The sequence below is a fragment of the Protopterus annectens genome, chromosome 2.part0 (genome assembly GCF_019279795.1).
Source record: "Protopterus annectens isolate FY-2018-M chromosome 2.part0, PAN1.0, whole genome shotgun sequence".
Lineage (NCBI taxonomy): Eukaryota > Metazoa > Chordata > Ceratodontiformes > Protopteridae > Protopterus > Protopterus annectens.
In genome coordinates, this window is record NC_056728.1 from 564,523,752 (window position 1) to 564,541,432 (window position 17,681).

Here is a 17,681-nt window from a genome sequence, read left to right on the forward strand (position 1 = left end):
TCTCTCGTTTTTTTGTCTTCCTGGATGAGAGCCCTTTCGTGATGGTGTGCCACATAGAAGGATTTCTTGCCTACTGTGGTAATGTGATTATCAAAGGAGAGACTACTGTCCACCTGGGTCCCAAGGTCTATTATCACATTCGTCATTAAGCAGACTGCCCCCTATGTGGTCGTTCTTGGGTACAGAGTTTTTACCAAAGTGGCTGACCATGCACTTTTTGGAATTGAGATTGAGGCTGTGACTGACACCAGCCATCTATCTGTCTCAGTGAGGCCTTTCTGTAGGATTTCTGTATCGTTTGGGAACTCAACTCTGGCTCTTAGTTTGCAGTTGTGTGTACTTCATTAGCCGGAGGCCTTCTGTGTTGGCCTGTACTTCAGAGAAGTAGATACCAAACAGGAGAGGACCCAGGACTGAGCCCTGTGGTACTCCACTTGTCACTGGTTTGAAGTCTAATTTGGAGTCTGCAACTTTTACAATGTGGGTTCTGTCATTGAGCCAGTTGGCAACCCATCTTGTGACATAGGGAGTTGTACCTAGTTTAGTGAGTTTATCTATAATTCCAGAATGGGGGATGGTGTTGAGTCTTGCCAAGGTCAAGATAGGCTTTGTGAACCACTTTACCCTCCTCTTCGGCTTTGTTGACTGCCTCAAAGAAGTCAGTCAGGTTCAGGAGACATGATCTGCCTTTCACAAACCCTAACTGGGTGGGGTTCAGAGTTTGGAGGTTACCTATGTCTTTCTTTACGTTCCATGGCCGTACAGACCAGAGTGACAGGCTAATAGGGCGATAGTTCCCAGGGTACGTGGTGGTTCCCCCTTTGTGGAGTGGGTAACTATTGTTATATCCCGTTCAGTGGGCCAAAGCCTGACGTGATGCTATGAATGACCATAGTACTTGGGTGGGGAGCCAGGCTGGGATGTTGTCTGGTCCCATGGATGCTGTGTTCTCTGCTTTAGAGAGTGCAGTTTTTAACTGCGTAGTTGTGGTTACAGGGACTCTGCATTCTTCCGGTGTAGGTATGGGCCCTTTAGGGGGTGAGAAGGGGTTAAGGTTAGCACTGAACCTATATGCCAGGATGTTGGCAATATCAGTTGATTCTGTAATTTCCGTGCCATTGTGCTGCAACTCAGAGCAGATTTGGGTGTTGCCATTGAGATTCTTGACGTAGCTATAGAATGCTTTGTGGTTGTCCTTAGAATCCATGGTGATTTTGTTTTCGTAACGTATTTTGGAGGATTTTATGAGGGATCTTTGCTTCTTACTGACGCTGACCAGGGAGCTCCTCCACTCATGGGATTTTACTTTCTTTGCCACAGTTTCTTCCTTCTGTTTGTTGTTTATGGCAGAGGACCACCGGATGGGCTTCCTTTTTTTTGGAGAATAGTGTCTTGGTTCTGTTAGGGGATAGCACAATCCATGCACTTGTGTAAGTGCTTTTATAGAGTGCATTTGTGTAGGATTCAGCAGTCATAACTGTATTGTCCTTTTATGCATGGGAGTCATGAAGTTTGCCACGTCTGTCATAAGAAGCATAAGTTGGCTTTGGAGAAGTTTTATACGGTGGTTTCTTTAGTGGGGGCGGGATGTAGATATCTAGGGTGATTAGCTTATGGTCAGATTACCAATGAAGAGTTGACTTCATGTGTGCAACATTGGTCACTCATGTTGGTAATGAATAGGTCTAGGATATTGTTGCCCCTGGTAGGGGTGTGGATAAGTTGATCCAGGTATTGGAATTTATGAATTCCTAAAAGCGTTGAATGAAGGAGGTGGTGGTGCATGAGTAGTTTTCCCGGTTAATGGTGGGGTAGTTGAAATCGCTCAATATTAATGCATTTGGTTGAACCCTAAGATTTTCCAGTATATCAAGAAAGAGAAGTGGGAATCCTGGGGCATGGTGGGGGATCTTTAGCAAGCTCCAGTTTGGATTGCAGTTTTGCCCAGAGTTAGTTGCACTTGGATAATCTCAGATGCATTATGCTGAGCAAGTAGCTTGGAGGTGTGGATATCCTTAATGAATATGGACACACCTCCGCCTTTAGTGTTCCGGTCCAGGTTATATGGACTAAAGGTGTGTTATGAATTGTAGCTTGGTAATACAGGGGTTCTCTCTGGAGCCTTGAACCAGCTGTCTGTCACTGCACAGATATCTATGTCCTCCTTTTTAAGGAGTGCCTTGAGTGAGTGTATTTTTAGGTTTAGACTTCTAGCATTGAGTAGCATTACCCACAGTTTTTGTTTGCCTGTACCTGTTACGGTGGTCAATTTGTCATTTGAACCTTGCCTAAAAAAGGCAGTATACGGGTGGCAAGAGCCTTTGCCAGTATCCGGAATCCCAGGGTCGACAGGTGCAGGCCATCTCTGGCAAGGTATCGAGGTCTGTTGACCATGTCGTCCCAGGCAGACGGATATTGGATCCCCTTAGAATGACACCAGAAGCTTAGCCAATTGTTGAAGTTAGTCATTTTATCCTTGTACTGTGGTATCATTCTGGGTGATGGCAGGATGCTAAGGGCTAGGGACATACCTGCCTGGGCAACAAGATCAGAGAGCTCTTCCATGTGTCTCTTCATGTAGTCCATGGAGGTGCATCTCAGGTCGTTCACACCAATATGGACAATGACAAGTCATATTTGTACTTGTGGAGTAACGAGAGTGCGTGCATTATGTAGCAGATCCTGGCACCCGACAGGCAGCTGACAGTAAACCTCTCCTTGTTTAACCTGGGGAGTGGGATATTAGTGTGCCTGACTATATAGAGTCACCTGTGACTAGAGTGTTGGGTACATTGTTTTTCTTTATGGGCTGTGGTTGAGCGGCACGCCAAGTCTGTGGCCTACGTGTCATTTGGGTTGTGTTGAGGGGGGTGGGGGTTGCTTGTGTTTCTGCTTTGGAGGTCTCTGTTGCTTGGGCAGATTGTTATTGAGAGCCTCCGCAAATGTTTGTTTTTGTGGTTGTTAGTGGATTTTGGTGGTGTAGGTTTAGTGGGAGTATGAGTTGAGTGTGGTGTGGTGCAAGTGTTCACCTTCTCCTCATGACTGTCAAGTTCAGTCTTGGTTGGAGAGAGCTTTTCCTCCCAGTTTGGGTAGATAAGTGCATCTCTCACAGGTTGTAGTGTTTGGTGGTAGGAGGAGAGGTCTGTCTGTGTACATGAGGCAATTGCTACATTGCCCCAAGGTGCCCAGATTCATCAGGTAGACAGGAGAGAACACCGGGAGCTGACCCTTGGACATGCCTGAATAAGAAGCTATTTTTCCCTAAACAAGTGAGGAAAGCAAGTACAAGAGCTGTTTTCCTCTAGGGAAGTGAGGAAAGTAAGTACAAACACCGTTTTCCTCTAAGTAATAAGGAAGGTTGAGTGCTGTAGTACACTTGGTGTTTAACTAGTGCTTACAACAAGCTCTGAAAAAGTGCCGAGCTCAAAGAAGCAAATTTCAAGTGCTAAAACTAAGAAACTGGCTAGTTCTAAGGGAAAAATTAAAGACCAGACCTTATGGCGCCGGGAATAGTTTAACCCTAGCTAAATGACGCTGAGCGATGCGTAAACTCTCACAAACACGGATTTTTAACTCAGAAAGTTGAAAAGGATGGAAATCAGCCCAAAATGGCCAATAAGGTTCAATTTCAGAGCTGGGAACCACTCCTGTTGCAACAGGCTGCTCAATGCTTACCAGTATCTGATGAGCAGAAAGATTTACCACTACCACAGCTCAGAAACACAAACTAAAGTCCTGAAACCAGCAAATCTGGGATCTGGACTATTCTAGTATAGGAAAGGCAGGAAACGAGCAAAACAAATGAGTTTTTTTTTTTTTTTTTTTTTTTTTTTTTTTTTGTGAAATTAAGTATAAAAATGCAGTTTAATGGTAAATATGCACAGAAAAGGCTGTCGCAATTGAGTGTGAAGCCTACAGCAGTAAATGTAGTTTGATTTTCAGCTTAAAGTTAATCATTTAAAGTGCACACACACAAACGATTTAACAGTAAAATGCAGCAGAAATAACAGAACCACAGTAAAATTGGCTTTTAAAGTGAGATAAGCAAAAACAGTCAAGAAAAAAACAAAAAGATACCTATAATCATCAAAAAAGTCTCTTCTCCTCGTTTCTGGTGCTGTAGTAGTCTGCTGGACGCCCAAACAGGATCCACCGAACTAAAACGAGCGCAAACTTGCACAAACACTGTTTTTTAACTCAAAGTTGAAAGGTATTGAAATCAGCCAAAAACGGACAATAAGGTTCAATTTCAGAGCTGGAAACCTCTCCTCTTGTGACAGGCTGCTCAATGCTTACCACTCACTAATGAGCAGAAAGACTTCCCACTACCACGACTGTTTCTGCAACCAGAGCTTTTCTCGTAGATTCTTTCTACGTTGGAGTTTGAGCAGACCTGCCTGTTTTGCACTAAACTGCATACTGGGATTAGCTGTGTTTCCAGAAAAACAAAAGCTGTTGGTTTCTTAGTATCAAGTCCTGTTGGTAACAGAATATCAACTTTAGAACTGCTTGTTTGTGTTTTACCATGGTCTCTGTCATATAATTACTGTCTTTTTGTGTGTGTGTTAGATATTAAAAACAAAGAGTAAAATTAGAAAAGAAAATTATTTGATTTACATAATTTTGTTAGATGTGTATGATGTGCAGTAAAGGAAAAAAAAATCTACCATAATGCAGCTTAAAAACTTTTTGTATAGAAGAATGAAGGGCTTAGAAGCCCGCTAATCCATAGTTAAACTTTTTTCTTTTATTTCGTTTAACAGGTGGCTTTGCATTCGTCTATGAAGCTCAGGATCTTGGTAGTAGCAAAGATTATGCTTTAAAGGTAAAGTAAATGTCTATCCTTACCATTCATGTGGACATATGTAATTGCATATTCTGTAACCTTCTGGCCTTTGCACACCCTGATCTAATTTACTAAAGCTGATTTGTGCTACACAACTCTTAACTTACAGAGCAGCAGCATTTTCAGAGATGTAATGTGAATCTTGTTCTGCTTGGGGCTGATTTTGCACATAGATGACCTGGCAAGAGTCTTTGAGTCCAAATATGACTTGCTTCATGTCTTCTGGAGTTTGTGTGCATAACCTACCAAATTGGGGCTTTCAGTTCTGTTTGGATCCGAACTGCTACCTGCTACTTTATGCCGTTAAGAATTATGTCCATGCACAAAATCAATTTTTTGTCATGCCCTAATCTGTTTTCCCATATTTTTAACTACTTTGTCAAGAATAAATGCAGGGTAAAATATTTTACTACCACTCCAGTATTAATAGAATAATTCAAAAATCACCTGTAAATAAGTCTGGAAATGAATGCCAGTTGTTGCATATTGGCAGTCTTCTTTTCCCTCTGCGTGATGTCATCTTTGGCTTGTTAGTGAGAAATGAGCATGGACATTGGCTGTTGCTGTTCAGAAATTGGTCAGTTAAGTGGAATGAAATCTGCTGTATGGATATTTCTTTTATATTCTGAGCGATCTTTTTCTAGCATGAGGCATTAAGTCATTATTCTGTGGGCAGTGTAAATGAAATTCACTGCCCACAGCAGTAAGTTATTGACTTTATCATGCTGTTATACCAGTTGACAGTCGAGATCATTGTTGTCGCTGGCAAGCATGTTGCTTAACATATTTTGTCTGTAAGGAGCTCCAGTCAACCATTTTGAACACAAAACTGCTTAACATTATGTTTGGGGAGATTCTTTGAGGAGGGGCTTGGTTGTCATTTACAGTCACAGAAAGAAAGTACCATTGATAGTGTAAGATAGCCGTGTTGTGTATTTTCTTGCGAGGAGATGTGAACAAATGCAAACAAACTCTTCTGTTTTAGACTTGAAAAGTCTGTCAACATTTGGGAAGAACCCTTTGTACATATGTTTATATATTCATGTGTTAGTGCTAATTTAAAAGCTCCTTTTTTCCTTTCACACCTCTTGTTTTAAAAATTGCATTTTTGGTACTTGCGTATTATTGCAACCAGATTTTCATGTTAACGCTGGTTGCTTCCAATTGTGTAAACTACTACCAGAAAGAATTGAGAAGCACAGAAACCATGTTTTCTGTATGATTTTGTGTTTTTAGGCAGGTGTATGACTTGAGTACATGAGAAAGTAATGTTTCATTGCACATACTCCCTTTAGTGCCACCATTTCATGTCACCATTTACAGTAATACTTAGTGGAACATTGTAAGTTTGCTTCTTCTTGTACTTTGTGGCTGTTAGCAGCTTGTTAAAATTTTTCACCTGAAGATTTCATGTTATGTAGTCCAATCTCGCCTTCTTTCTTACCCGTGAGTTCGGAGCCGAACTGCAGCTGCAACTCTGCCATACTCTAGTTCGAAGTCTTCAATTGGCTTGTGGCTAAGCAGTATCCCATCATGCAACAGGTTTATTCCCCAGATCTCGTTTGCCGCTTGTTAAGCTCAGACTTGGTCTCGCTTTTGGCTGTGGCCAAGTATACTGTTTATAAACTTTTTATAAACCTTTGACTTTTTGTTGCTCAAAAAAAGCTATTTTATAGCTCTGTGTGTGGTAGTGGTGTTATATTGCCTTTGTGTTTTGCTTCTCTTGCTGTTTTTGTGGCCTTTTCGTTGGCTGTTTTCGTATCCCGTTAGTTTCCTTTTCTTCCCAAGGGCTAGGCCCATTTCAGTTAGGGGAACTAGTCCTCTCCATTGTTTCCGTGTGGTCTTTGGTTTGGTGCTCCATTCTTTTAGCTTATTAGTGTTGTCGTGTCTGGCTAGTGGTGCTATCCTGCCTTTGTTTCCCCGGGCTAGGCTCGTTTAAGTTAGAGGACCTAGTCCTCCCTGTAGTCTTTTCCCACCAGTTACTAGGCCGTTTTTAGTTAGAGGCTGTAGTTTCACGTGGAGGGTTTAGTTGGGTCCAGTGTGTGTACGTATTGCTTTGTATCTGTGTGTGTTCTCCTTTATTCAGCATGTCCAAGCATCCTAAGGAACACAGGCCTTCGGGCTTTAAAAAGTGTGTTGAATGCAACAATAAAATGTCTTTGACTGATGGTCACTCCGTGTGCGTGTACTGCTTGGGGGGACTATTCACCTCCAAGAGTCCTGCTTGTTTTGTCATTCCTTTAGTCCCCGTGTGCTACACGAGAAGAACAACAAGCTCATTTTGAAAGTACTGCTTAAACACTCCTTCGAGAAGACTTGGATAAGCCTTCCAGTGCCTTATCCTCTCCAGCTAAAAAGGACAAAAAGACTTCTAAGAAGCGTTCTCCGGCTCATTATGTTTCTTTGGAGCCTCCAGAGAAAGTTGCTAGAACAGCTTCTCCTTTGGTTCCATTGCCTTCGGTGCTGACAGAAGGTTTGTCTTGACTAAGTCCGTATCAGCTCCCAGCCTTTCGGAGACTGTCATGGATATTTTGGTTCGGAGCCAGTCTTCAGTTATTCGACAGGTTTCTCCTTCACGCAAGTCCCCCTCTGTAGGGAGAACTAGATCTCCAGCTATATCTTCCAGGTCCTCAAGGACCCTTTCTGATGAGGATGTTGATAGAGTGGTGAAGAAACTGCTTCAGTCGTCAGGGTTGGCCAAATTGATTTCTTCTCCGACCCAGTCGGCTTCAGAGCCTATGGTCACTTCATCCTTGGTTGTTCCTCCTCCGAGTCTTTCTCGACCTTCAGAGCCAGAGTTGTCGGTTTTGTGTGCCGTTAGGTCGGTTCCAGTAGCCTTGCCTGGCCTCTGTTCCGATTTCCGCTCTGACCCCGTCGGCTCCATCCACGGGGTCGAGGGTCCATGGTTCTGTGGGAGGGCTCTGATGGATCTTCATCTGTTCCAAGCCTTCCTCTCGGTGCTTCGGCTCAAGTGAGCTTGGACCCGACATCTGCTTCGGAACTAATCTTCTCGGCACCGAGGGCTACTACTGTATCCTCTACAGTTAGTTGGCCTTCAGAGCCGGGGGAATCAGCCTTCAAGGTTATGAGGAGCGTGCTGGCCAGGTCATCAGCTGCATCATACGGCACCAATACTCTGCCCCCTCCGGCACTGGTGTCAGCTTCGGATCACCTTCTATCCATGGACAGCTGAGACCCAAAGCCTCAGGATGCCTCCATGAGTAGTCCCCAACTTTCTGACGTTTCCCCAATGTTTTTGCCTGAGGAGCCCACCAGAAAGAGATTGTGTAAGAGGAAACCCCTAGACTCCCTGGCTGAGTCTCTCACATTCGACACAGACCTCGAGGAGTCAGAGGGGTCCCCCAAGTAGTCTTCTGAAGATGTCTGTTTCAGATATCCTTGAGATCTTGAAGCAGAGAGGTGGCTGGCCCTTCAAATCCCCTTCTGATGAGTCTGTATTCCTGAAGGCTTTCTGGTCTCAGCCCTCCACCTCTTGGGTTTCTCCCACCTTTCGGTGAGCTACTAGATCTTGTCTGTCGAAAGGTGTGGGAAACTCCTGACACTGCGGAACCGGTCCCTAGGAGACCCAATAAGTTTTTGTCCACCCCCACTGACGAGGAATATCTCACAAAAGGTGTTCCAGCAGATGCCATGGAGGTGGCAGCAGCCACCAAGAAGGAACTTGCTGAAACTTCATCTACCGTCCATCCGCCTAACAAGGAGTCCCGGGCTATGGAAAGTGTGTGTTTTACCTCCGTGGCCTTTAGACTGCGATCGCTGAACTATTTGACTCGTTTTACAAAGCTTCAGAGATATCTCCTAAAAGAGCTAGGAGATTCTTTACAGGGTAACATTTCTGATGCCGTGGCACAGAAGGTCAATGCACAGATGTCTACCCTAAATTCCCATAAGCAGCCGACGGAGCGAGTAGGGCAGTGGGTTCCGAAGTCTCTCTTAGGAGACACTGCTGGATGTGCCTGTGCAATTTCGCCGAGGCCTTCAAACTTCGTTCACCAACGCCCCCTTGGACAGGTCATCATTGTTCAGAACCAAGGTGAAGGGCACTCACTAGATGTGAGCAGGAAGGAAAAACCCTGTCTGCCGTGGGAGTCCATTTTTCTATACCTTCTAGACCTTACCCCAAGGGCCAGAATGGTGGGAAAATGTGGTTCAGGAAGTCAGAGTTTTTTTCAGGATGCACAAAGTGATTCCCCCTCCAGAGGCAGGGGAGGGGAGTGGAAATTTAGGTAGACGCTGCCCTAGAGGCAGAGGAGGCCCACGTAACCAGGGGGACCGTGATTCCTTTCGTGGTTCTCCCTACCAGCGCTCCTGAAGGGAGGCCCGACTGTGCATCTCTGGAGCCGGTCAGGGGACACATTTCTTTTAATACCCACTCGTCTTGGGTGACATCTTGCCAGTTTCTGGGAATAAAGATATTTTCCAGAGGTTATCCTGTTCCCTTCTCTTCTCCTCCCCCGCCAACCAAGAGAATCCCAGATGTTCCACCCAGTCACAGGGATTCCGCAACTTCAGAAATAAAGTTGCTTTCAAAGAGAGCCATCCAGCCTGTCCCCGCAGACCAAGTAGGATTAGGGACTTATTCCAGTTTCTTTTTAGTGCCGAAAAGAACAGGGGATCTGAGACCCATCTTGGATCTCAGCCGATTGCATCTTCACGTACAAAAGTCCAAGTTCCGCATGGTCACCTTACAGTCAATACTCCCTCTGTTAGGGAAAGATGTGTGGATGTGCTCCATCGACCTCAAAGATGCTTACTACCATATCAAGGTGGACAGGTCATGGAAAAGTCATCTACGCTTCCGGCTGGGAGCCATTCATTTTCAGTTTTGCGCTCTGCCCTTTGGTCTTACCACAGCCCCCAGGGTGTTCAAATGCATGGCAGTGGTAATGGCTCAGGGATTCCAAAGTGTTTCCGTACCTGGATGACTGGTTCCTTTCTGCCACCACCAGGCATCTACTGTTACAGACGAGGGACGCCACCATTACACTGTGCCAAAGGTTAGGAAGTACTCTAAATTGGAAAAAATCTGCCTTGTTGTCCTTGCAGTGTTTCACTTTTTATCAGTGCCGAACTGGATATGGTGCTCATGAGGGCCTTCTTACCAGAAGAGAGAATTCGGGCTCTACAACAGCAGGTCTACACCTTACTACCATTGAGGAAGGTCAAGGCAAAAGTGGTCCTCAAGTTATTGGGGACCATGGCTGCCACGATCATGCTAGTTCCCCTTGCCAGACTACACATGAGGGTTCTTCAGTGGCTGCTTTTTCGCCCAATGGTCACTACAGCATCTTCCACTCTCCCATTCTATTCTGATTATGGACGTGCAAGCAAGATCTATGCTGGTGGCTTCAGGCCAGCAATCTCAACGTGGGCAAGCCTTTTTTCCCATCTTCTCCATTTGCCACGGTGACCATGGATGCCTCCCAGATCGGGTGGGGGGGCATTATCTCGGCAGGACAGTCCCAAGGCACGTGGCAGGCTCATGAGACCCATTTGCATATCAATGTCTTTGAGATGAGAGCAGTGGTACTAGCGTTGCAAGCACTAAAGAGCTTTCTCCCTCTAGGGACAATTGCAGTCCACTCAGACAACATGTTAGTGGTGTGTTATCTGAACAAACGGGGAGGAACCAAGTCATACCCCCTTTGCAGAGAGGCAATTCGAGTTTGGCAGTGGGCGGTGCCTTCCCAACGCTTTCTAGTTGCAACGCATATACCGAAGTCCAACGTAATTGCTGACAGGCTGAGCAGAGCTATCTTGATGCCTCACGAGTGGTCCCTGAACAATTATGTTGCGGAAAAGATATTCCACAGATGGGGCCAGCCTTGCTGCAATCTATTTGCCAGCCCCCTCAATGCCAAATGCAGCAGCTGCTTCACCCTTATCCCCCCAGAGGGGGAGACACCCAGGGATGCTCTGGTTCATGGTTGGCCCTCCGGTCTTCTCTACGCCTTTCCACCATTATCTCTGATATCAAAGGTTATTCAGAAAGCACAGTCTTTGGAAAGCAAAATGATCCTCATTGCCCCACACTGGCCCTGTCAGATTTGGTTTCACTTCCTTCAACCCTATCTAATGGACAAGTCCTGGATACTAGACCCAGCTCCAGATTTGCTGACTCATATGTCAGGACAGCTCCATCCCTCCATCCAGACCCTCAAATTGACTTCTTGGCTGCTCCAGTTCCGTCCTTAGTCAGGCTTCATGTTTTTTCCCCGGAAGTGGTCCATATTCTATCATCTTCCCACAAGCCTTTTACCAGGAAGATTTATTCTAGTAAGTGGAAGAGATTTTCTATTTGGGCCCGTGAGAGACCAATTGATCCTTATACAGCGCCTATTTTGGCAATATTAGAATTTCTTAACGGTTCAGTCAGGGGTCAACTGCAGCAACCATTAAAGTACAACTGGCAGTGATTTCTACCTTTCACGTTGCTAATGAGCCCAACCTTATGGCACATAGGCTTTGTAGGGCTTTTCTGAAAGGGACATTGATGTTCTTCATGTTTCACTGTTGCAGTCATTACATTTGGGTAATCGGCTTGCAGGTTGCCCTCAGTCGGCCTGATTAACAAAGTCTTGGGTCCTGCGTCGGTTGCTGTCCCTTCTTCCATGACGTCAGGTCGTCAGGGGTATAAAACATGCAGCAGATGTCATTACCTCAATCTTTCTTGCCGTGCAATGCCCGAAGCAGAAGCAGTTCGCAAGTGCCGGTCGGCTGACTCCTGAAATTTTTGATCTGAAGTAGTTAACGTTATTTGATCAGTAACCTGTGGGTATCGGATCCGATTCGGATCCGAGCCGGCAGCTTTCCTAGCAAAAGATCCGAGCTCCAAACTCCTCCCCCTACCCATAATACCCTGCTGCCTCCTTCTAGTCCTCAGATCTTGTTTGCCGTGGCTTCTTGAAGCATCTGAGACCGAGCTCCTAGCGTTGGGTTTGTGAGTTAAAGTAGAATATTTAAACTTTTTTCCTTACAAATCTCTGTAAACTTAGTTTGCGTGGTATCCTTTTCTCCCTTAAACTATTTTGGTAGTTTTCGCGTCAGCTTTAGTGTAGATACTTTCTGTCTGTGTGTGAAGGTGTGTGCGTGTGGGCCTGTTCTTTTCAAAAATGTCTGAAGGCCCAAAAGCAATTTTTTCTAAATGCTCAGTGTGGCCATAAGCTGTCCCCAGCAGATGGCCACACTCTGTGCATTATTTGCCTGGGCGTGGACCACCTTTAGTCAGGCTGCACTATCTGTGCAGCCTTCAACCCCAGGGCTTTGAGGGCTAGGAGGACCAAGCTAGTCCTTGCGGACCTTTTGCCCCTTGATTCGGCTTTGTCCTCTGCCCCCTCTGTGGCGCCAGCTGTGGCTGCTCCACCGATCGTTCCCGCTCCCCTGGCCGGGATTCAAACTCCCTATTCAGCTCAGGAGGAAAGGGACACCAGAAAAAAGGACAAGAAAGACAAGGAGCGTGATAGGGACAGGCATCGTAGCCACAAGAGGCGGGCCGATTCAGTTCCCTCAGCCCCACCGTCTAAGCAGCTCGCCTCCCCCCTTAAGGTCTCCGGGTCTTCCCCCTCCCGGCTTCGTTCTCCACGTTTCTCCCCGGAGCCAGAGGAGGAGACCCAGTCACTTTTGAGGTCGTCCAGGCGGCCTTCCCAGCCATCTTCGGCAGCCTCATCCAGGTCCACCAGAAGTTTATCCGACGCAGACATGGACCGGATGATGCGTCAGTTTCTTCAGGCCCAGCTGCAGATGGGAGTGCTCTTGCCTCCCGCCCCCCCATCTGGGGGGGGGGGGGGAGCTCGACCCCATTTTTCACCCCCATTGCTCCTTCTCAGACCCACTATCGGTGTTCGAAGCTGTCTGATCCGGGTAGCTTCAGAGCCGGGGTAATGTCGGTGCTGACGGTATTTCCTACTTCGGTGCCGACTGCACCTTCTAGTTTGTCCAGTCCCTTTTCAGATCCGAGCTCTCAGGGCCATGAGCTGACAGTCTGATCTGGAGGGGTCAGTGTGCCTTCGGCTCCATTGAGGTCGGAGCTTTCGGATCCGATCGGGTCATCTCCGGCACCGATCCACATGCCGGATCTGAGCAGGCTGCTTTCAGATCCTAGGGAAAGCAGCTCCTCCTCTGCATTCGACGTTGTGGAGAGGGTCCTTTTGAGGGATTCGAGGCCCCAGGTTCTTGCTACGGATCCACCCGCCAGTCCCTCTCAGACGGGCATGTCTTCCATCATCCGGCCCCAGGGACAGCCTGCGCCTACGTCCCAGATGGTTCCCGTAGAGGAACAGGACATTGTTAGTGAGCCCTCCTCGGACAGCCCCCCCCCCCCCCCAAGGAGGTTCCTCACAAATGAAAGTGTAAGAGGAGTCACTTGGACTCACCCGAGTCCCTCACATTAGACACGGACATGGAGGAAGGGGAAGGTTCCCTCAGGTCACCCCCCCGAGGAAGTCTCCTTTGGAGACATTATGGAAATGCTTCGTATTGGAGGGGGGTGGTCAGCCCAAAAGCCTTCCTCGGATGGGTCCTGTGTTTTTGGAGGCGTTCGCAGGCCCATCTACCTCTTGGGTGTCCCCTCCCGCTGATCCCCTGGTGGACTTCATAACTACTAGGGCATGGAAGGAGCCTGACACTGTGGAGCCAATACCAAAGAGACCGGACAGGATTTTCAGCCCCCCACAGACGGGACAGTTTGGAGCAAGGGTGCCCCGGTAGATGCCATGGTGGTGGCGGCTGCCACCAAGAAGGAATTGGCACAGGAGAGTTCCTTGGTACATCCTCCAGACAAGGAGTCTCGGACAATGGACCTGCTCAGAAAGCGGATGTTCCCTTCAGCGGCCTTCTCTGTCAGGTCGCTGAACTACATGGCACATGTAATTCGGCTCCAGCGGGACCTAATCAAAGAGTATGCTGGGTCACCACCAGAGTCCGTGTCTGCCGAGGACAAACTGACCTTCTCTGCTCGAATGGCCACTCTTAAGTCTATCACAAACACCTCTATGCGGCTTCTCTCCCATGCCATGGAGGGAGTGGCTAGAGCCAGCAGAGCAGGCACTGTCTTATGACGACAGGCCTGGCTCAGTCTCTGCGACTTTACGGAACCCTTCAAGGCGTCCTTCGAAAATGCCCCTTTTGACTGTTCGCATTTCAGCAAAACCGTCCACGATACGCTACTCCAGAGCGAGAAGGACGGGAAAACGTCTGCCATCGGGGTCAGCTTCTCGGCTCCTCGGAGGTCCTTCTCCAGGAACCTAAGAGGACAGAAGAAGATGTGGTTCCAGAAATCCCAACAATCCTGTTCGCTCCGGACCCCTCGTCCTTCAGAGGCAGAGGAGGGCAGGGTGGACGCCGGCCCAGAGGCAGAGGGGGGGGCCGAAGAATTTCAGGTCGAGGGGAACTCTTTTCCGATCGACCCGGGCAGCAACCCTGAGGGGTTGCCCGACTGCTCCTCTCTGGAGGCAGTCTGGGGGTGCTTCTCGGAGCATCTAGCACATTGGGAGTCCATTACGACAGATCGCTTGGTGCTCTGGATCATAATCACCATTCTTAAGTTTTCCTCCCCGGTCGGGGCGCCTCCCCGATGTCCCACCCAATCAGAAGGAGGTAGCAGCCTTCAAAATAAAAGCTACTAAGAAAGAGCCATCCAGCACGCACCCCCCCCCCGTCATTCCGGATCAGGCTTTTACTCCAGGTTCTTTTTGGTGCCAAAAAAGACAGGGGACTTACGGCCATTTCTCGACTTGTCCACACTGAACCTGTCAGTCGCCAAAGAAAAGTTCCGGATGGTCACCATTCAATCCATTCTCCCACTTTTACAGGAGAACTACTGGATGTGCTCCATAGACCTCAAGGATGCGTACTACCACGTTCTAATGGACAGGCGATCCAGGAGGTTTCTCAGCTTTCGGCTGGGAGCCAGCCATTATCCGTTCAGGGTCCTACCCTTTGGTCTCACCACAGCCTCCAGGGTGTTCACCAAGATCATGGCAGTTATAATGTGTCTAACTGAAACATGGCTAAAGCCAGAGATCAAAGACAATGAACTCATCCCACCTGGATATAATATATACAGGAATGATAGAAACAAAAAAATGATAGAAAAAAAAAAAGGTGGCGGAGTTGCTGCACTCTTTAAAACTAACCTTAACGTTACCATTAATCCTACCCAACCACCGCAATTCTCTAATACTGAAATACTCGCCTTAAAGATTCACTTGAACAAAGAAAAAAGTATTAACCTAATTGTTTTATATATCCCCCCCGGGAACAATGTCTATACATTGGAGAATATACTAAACTGGCTAATGAATAACTACCCACAAGAAACTATAATTATGAGTGATGTTAACATTGATTGGTACCTATGCTCTAATGATAATAACCCCACTAGCATCAACCTTCATGGTTACTCACAAACTATTACTACATCCACCAGAATGGGAAACTCTAATCAAAAAGAAAGCATTCTTGACTGGATCCTTATAAACAGTCACCCTCACACATATCGTCCGAACCCTGCCTAATGAAATTAGTGACCACCTTATCACATATATTACTAAAAATAAACCAGACCACTCCACTGTCCCAGTCTTTAGATCTATAAGAAACAATGACCTCATAAAATTTAAAAATGAGCTGCAATCCTGTAACTGGACACCACTCAAATATCTTCCCCTAGATGAAGCAGTAGAACATTTCAGTACCACCTTCCTATCCATACTAGATACCCATGCCCCCAAAAGGCTCATCAAAACTAAAACAAAGATTGCCCCTTGGCTCTCAACTGAATCCAAACTCAAAATAAAACTCAGAAATAAAGCCTGGAATACCTGGCGTAAAACCAAATCAATCCTAGACCGTACGAAATTCCAACAACTAAGAAATGCAACGAAAAAAGCCATAGTAACTGACAAAAAAAACTTTTATTGTTTGTTACAGAATAAGCACCAAAATAACCCTCAGAAATTCTGGGCAGGCTTGAATAACCTACTCCACCCAGGTAAATCATCCACTCCAACTCCTGAAACAGCAATGGATAAAGACCCCATAGAAATAGCCAATACCTTCAATATGTTCTTTACAAACATTACCAAAACCTTAGCCAACCAACTATCCTCTTGTAGCCAACCGATCATGGAAACACTACCACAACCTTTAAAGACCTTCTTCCTAAAAGTGTCCCTACATCTTCAATAAGAGCCCTTTTACAAAACTTAAACCATCTACCCCTCTGCAGACCTACTCCCAGCAGAATACCTTCAAAAGCTGCAGATGTTATAGCCTATCCAGTTTCTATCCTCATTAATCGAACTTTCTCAGAGTCAATAGTACCAACTTTATGGAAAGTATCCCATGTAATACCACTCCATAAAGGAGGGACATCCACTGAATTATCTAACTATAGGCCCATAGCGTTAATGTCCCCATTAGCCAAAATTATGGAAAGATGTATGCACAAACAGCTACTCCACTATCTTATCCATAACAACCTACTAGCCAACTCCCAGCATGGTTTCAGACCCAAACACAGTACCACAACTGCCCTTCTCTCCTTCACTGACACAATAAACCATAACCGTAATGACAAGAAAGTGTCCTCTGCCTTATTTCTAGACCTATCAAAAGCATTTGATATGGTCAACCATCAACTACTCATGGAAACCTTAAAAAAACTCTACCTGGATAACTTGACACTAGACTGGTTTAAAGCCTACCTCTCAGACAGGAAACAAGCAGTATTGTGGCAGAATACTCTCTCCACTTTACTACCAAATACCATTGGGGTCCCTCAAGGGTCCATTTTGGGGCCACTTCTTTTCTCGGTCTTCATTAATGACCTCCATACAGTCATTCCCGAGGCCACCTGTATTCAATATGCGGATGACTCAACACTGGTTTGTTCAGATACATCTCCAGACAGACTATTAACTAAAACCCAAAATTGCTTCACCAAAGTCGAAAACTGGCTATTAGGACGACAGTTAATCCTAAATCCTAAAAAAACTAAATTATTGATCTTTCAACCAACTCAAAACAATCATCTTATTGATGTCTCTATAACATCCAAAAATGGTACTATCACTTCCCCAGACCGCCACATGAAATTGCTTGGAGTTATTATTAATAATAAACTGAAATTCGACATACATATCAACCTATCCATCAAAACAGTAAACAAAAAATTAGGATCGCTCTATAGAATTAAAAACTTCCTAACACCAAGTACTAAAATCACCATTGCCCAAACACATTTGCTCTCCACCCTTCTTTATTCATCTGCAATATTCACCAATCTTAACAAAACCATACTTGATAAACTATCCAGCTCATATAATCATATAGCTAGATTTGCAGCAGGAACTCCATACAGGACCCATCACTGCACCAACCTCAAAACCTAACATGGATTGAACTCCCCAACCTTGTTAGAATTACCCAACTTACTGAGGTATATAAAATTCTCAAAACCCCAACAATTGTCCTTCACTTCAGAACCTAGTCCTTCTATACTCTAATCTTAACAGTCTACGTTCTGCAAACAGACCACTCATAAAGATGGTCAAAGCTTACAATACTGGAGGAGATGCACTCTTTCCAAACGCCGTTGGAAAAGTCTGGAACTCTCTTCCCACCAGTATTCTTTCCTCTACCTCTCTACCCCATTTCAAGAAACAACTGTTTCACCACTATCAGAAGCACTGGCTTTGCCAATGCTCATCTCCTGACTGACATTTCCTAGTCTCTATTATCTACCTGAATTGTTCATTGTCTTCATTTTTTTATTTCCTTATATGCATTGTTAACAAATGAATTTTGCAACCTG

The 17,681-nt window shown here is 45.9% G+C and overlaps 1 protein-coding gene across 2 annotated transcripts in view; it reads left to right on the forward strand.

Moving 5' to 3' along the window:
• The window catches only part of GAK (cyclin G associated kinase), a 2,484,892-nt gene that overhangs the window by 53,548 nt on the left and 2,413,663 nt on the right, over positions 1 to 17,681 (forward strand). For both annotated transcript variants that reach the window (XM_044060934.1, XM_044060933.1), the window contains exon 2: positions 4,764 to 4,825. In XM_044060934.1, coding sequence (XP_043916869.1) covers positions 4,764 to 4,825 — 62 coding nt within the window. The remainder of the gene's footprint in view (positions 1 to 4,763; positions 4,826 to 17,681) is intronic.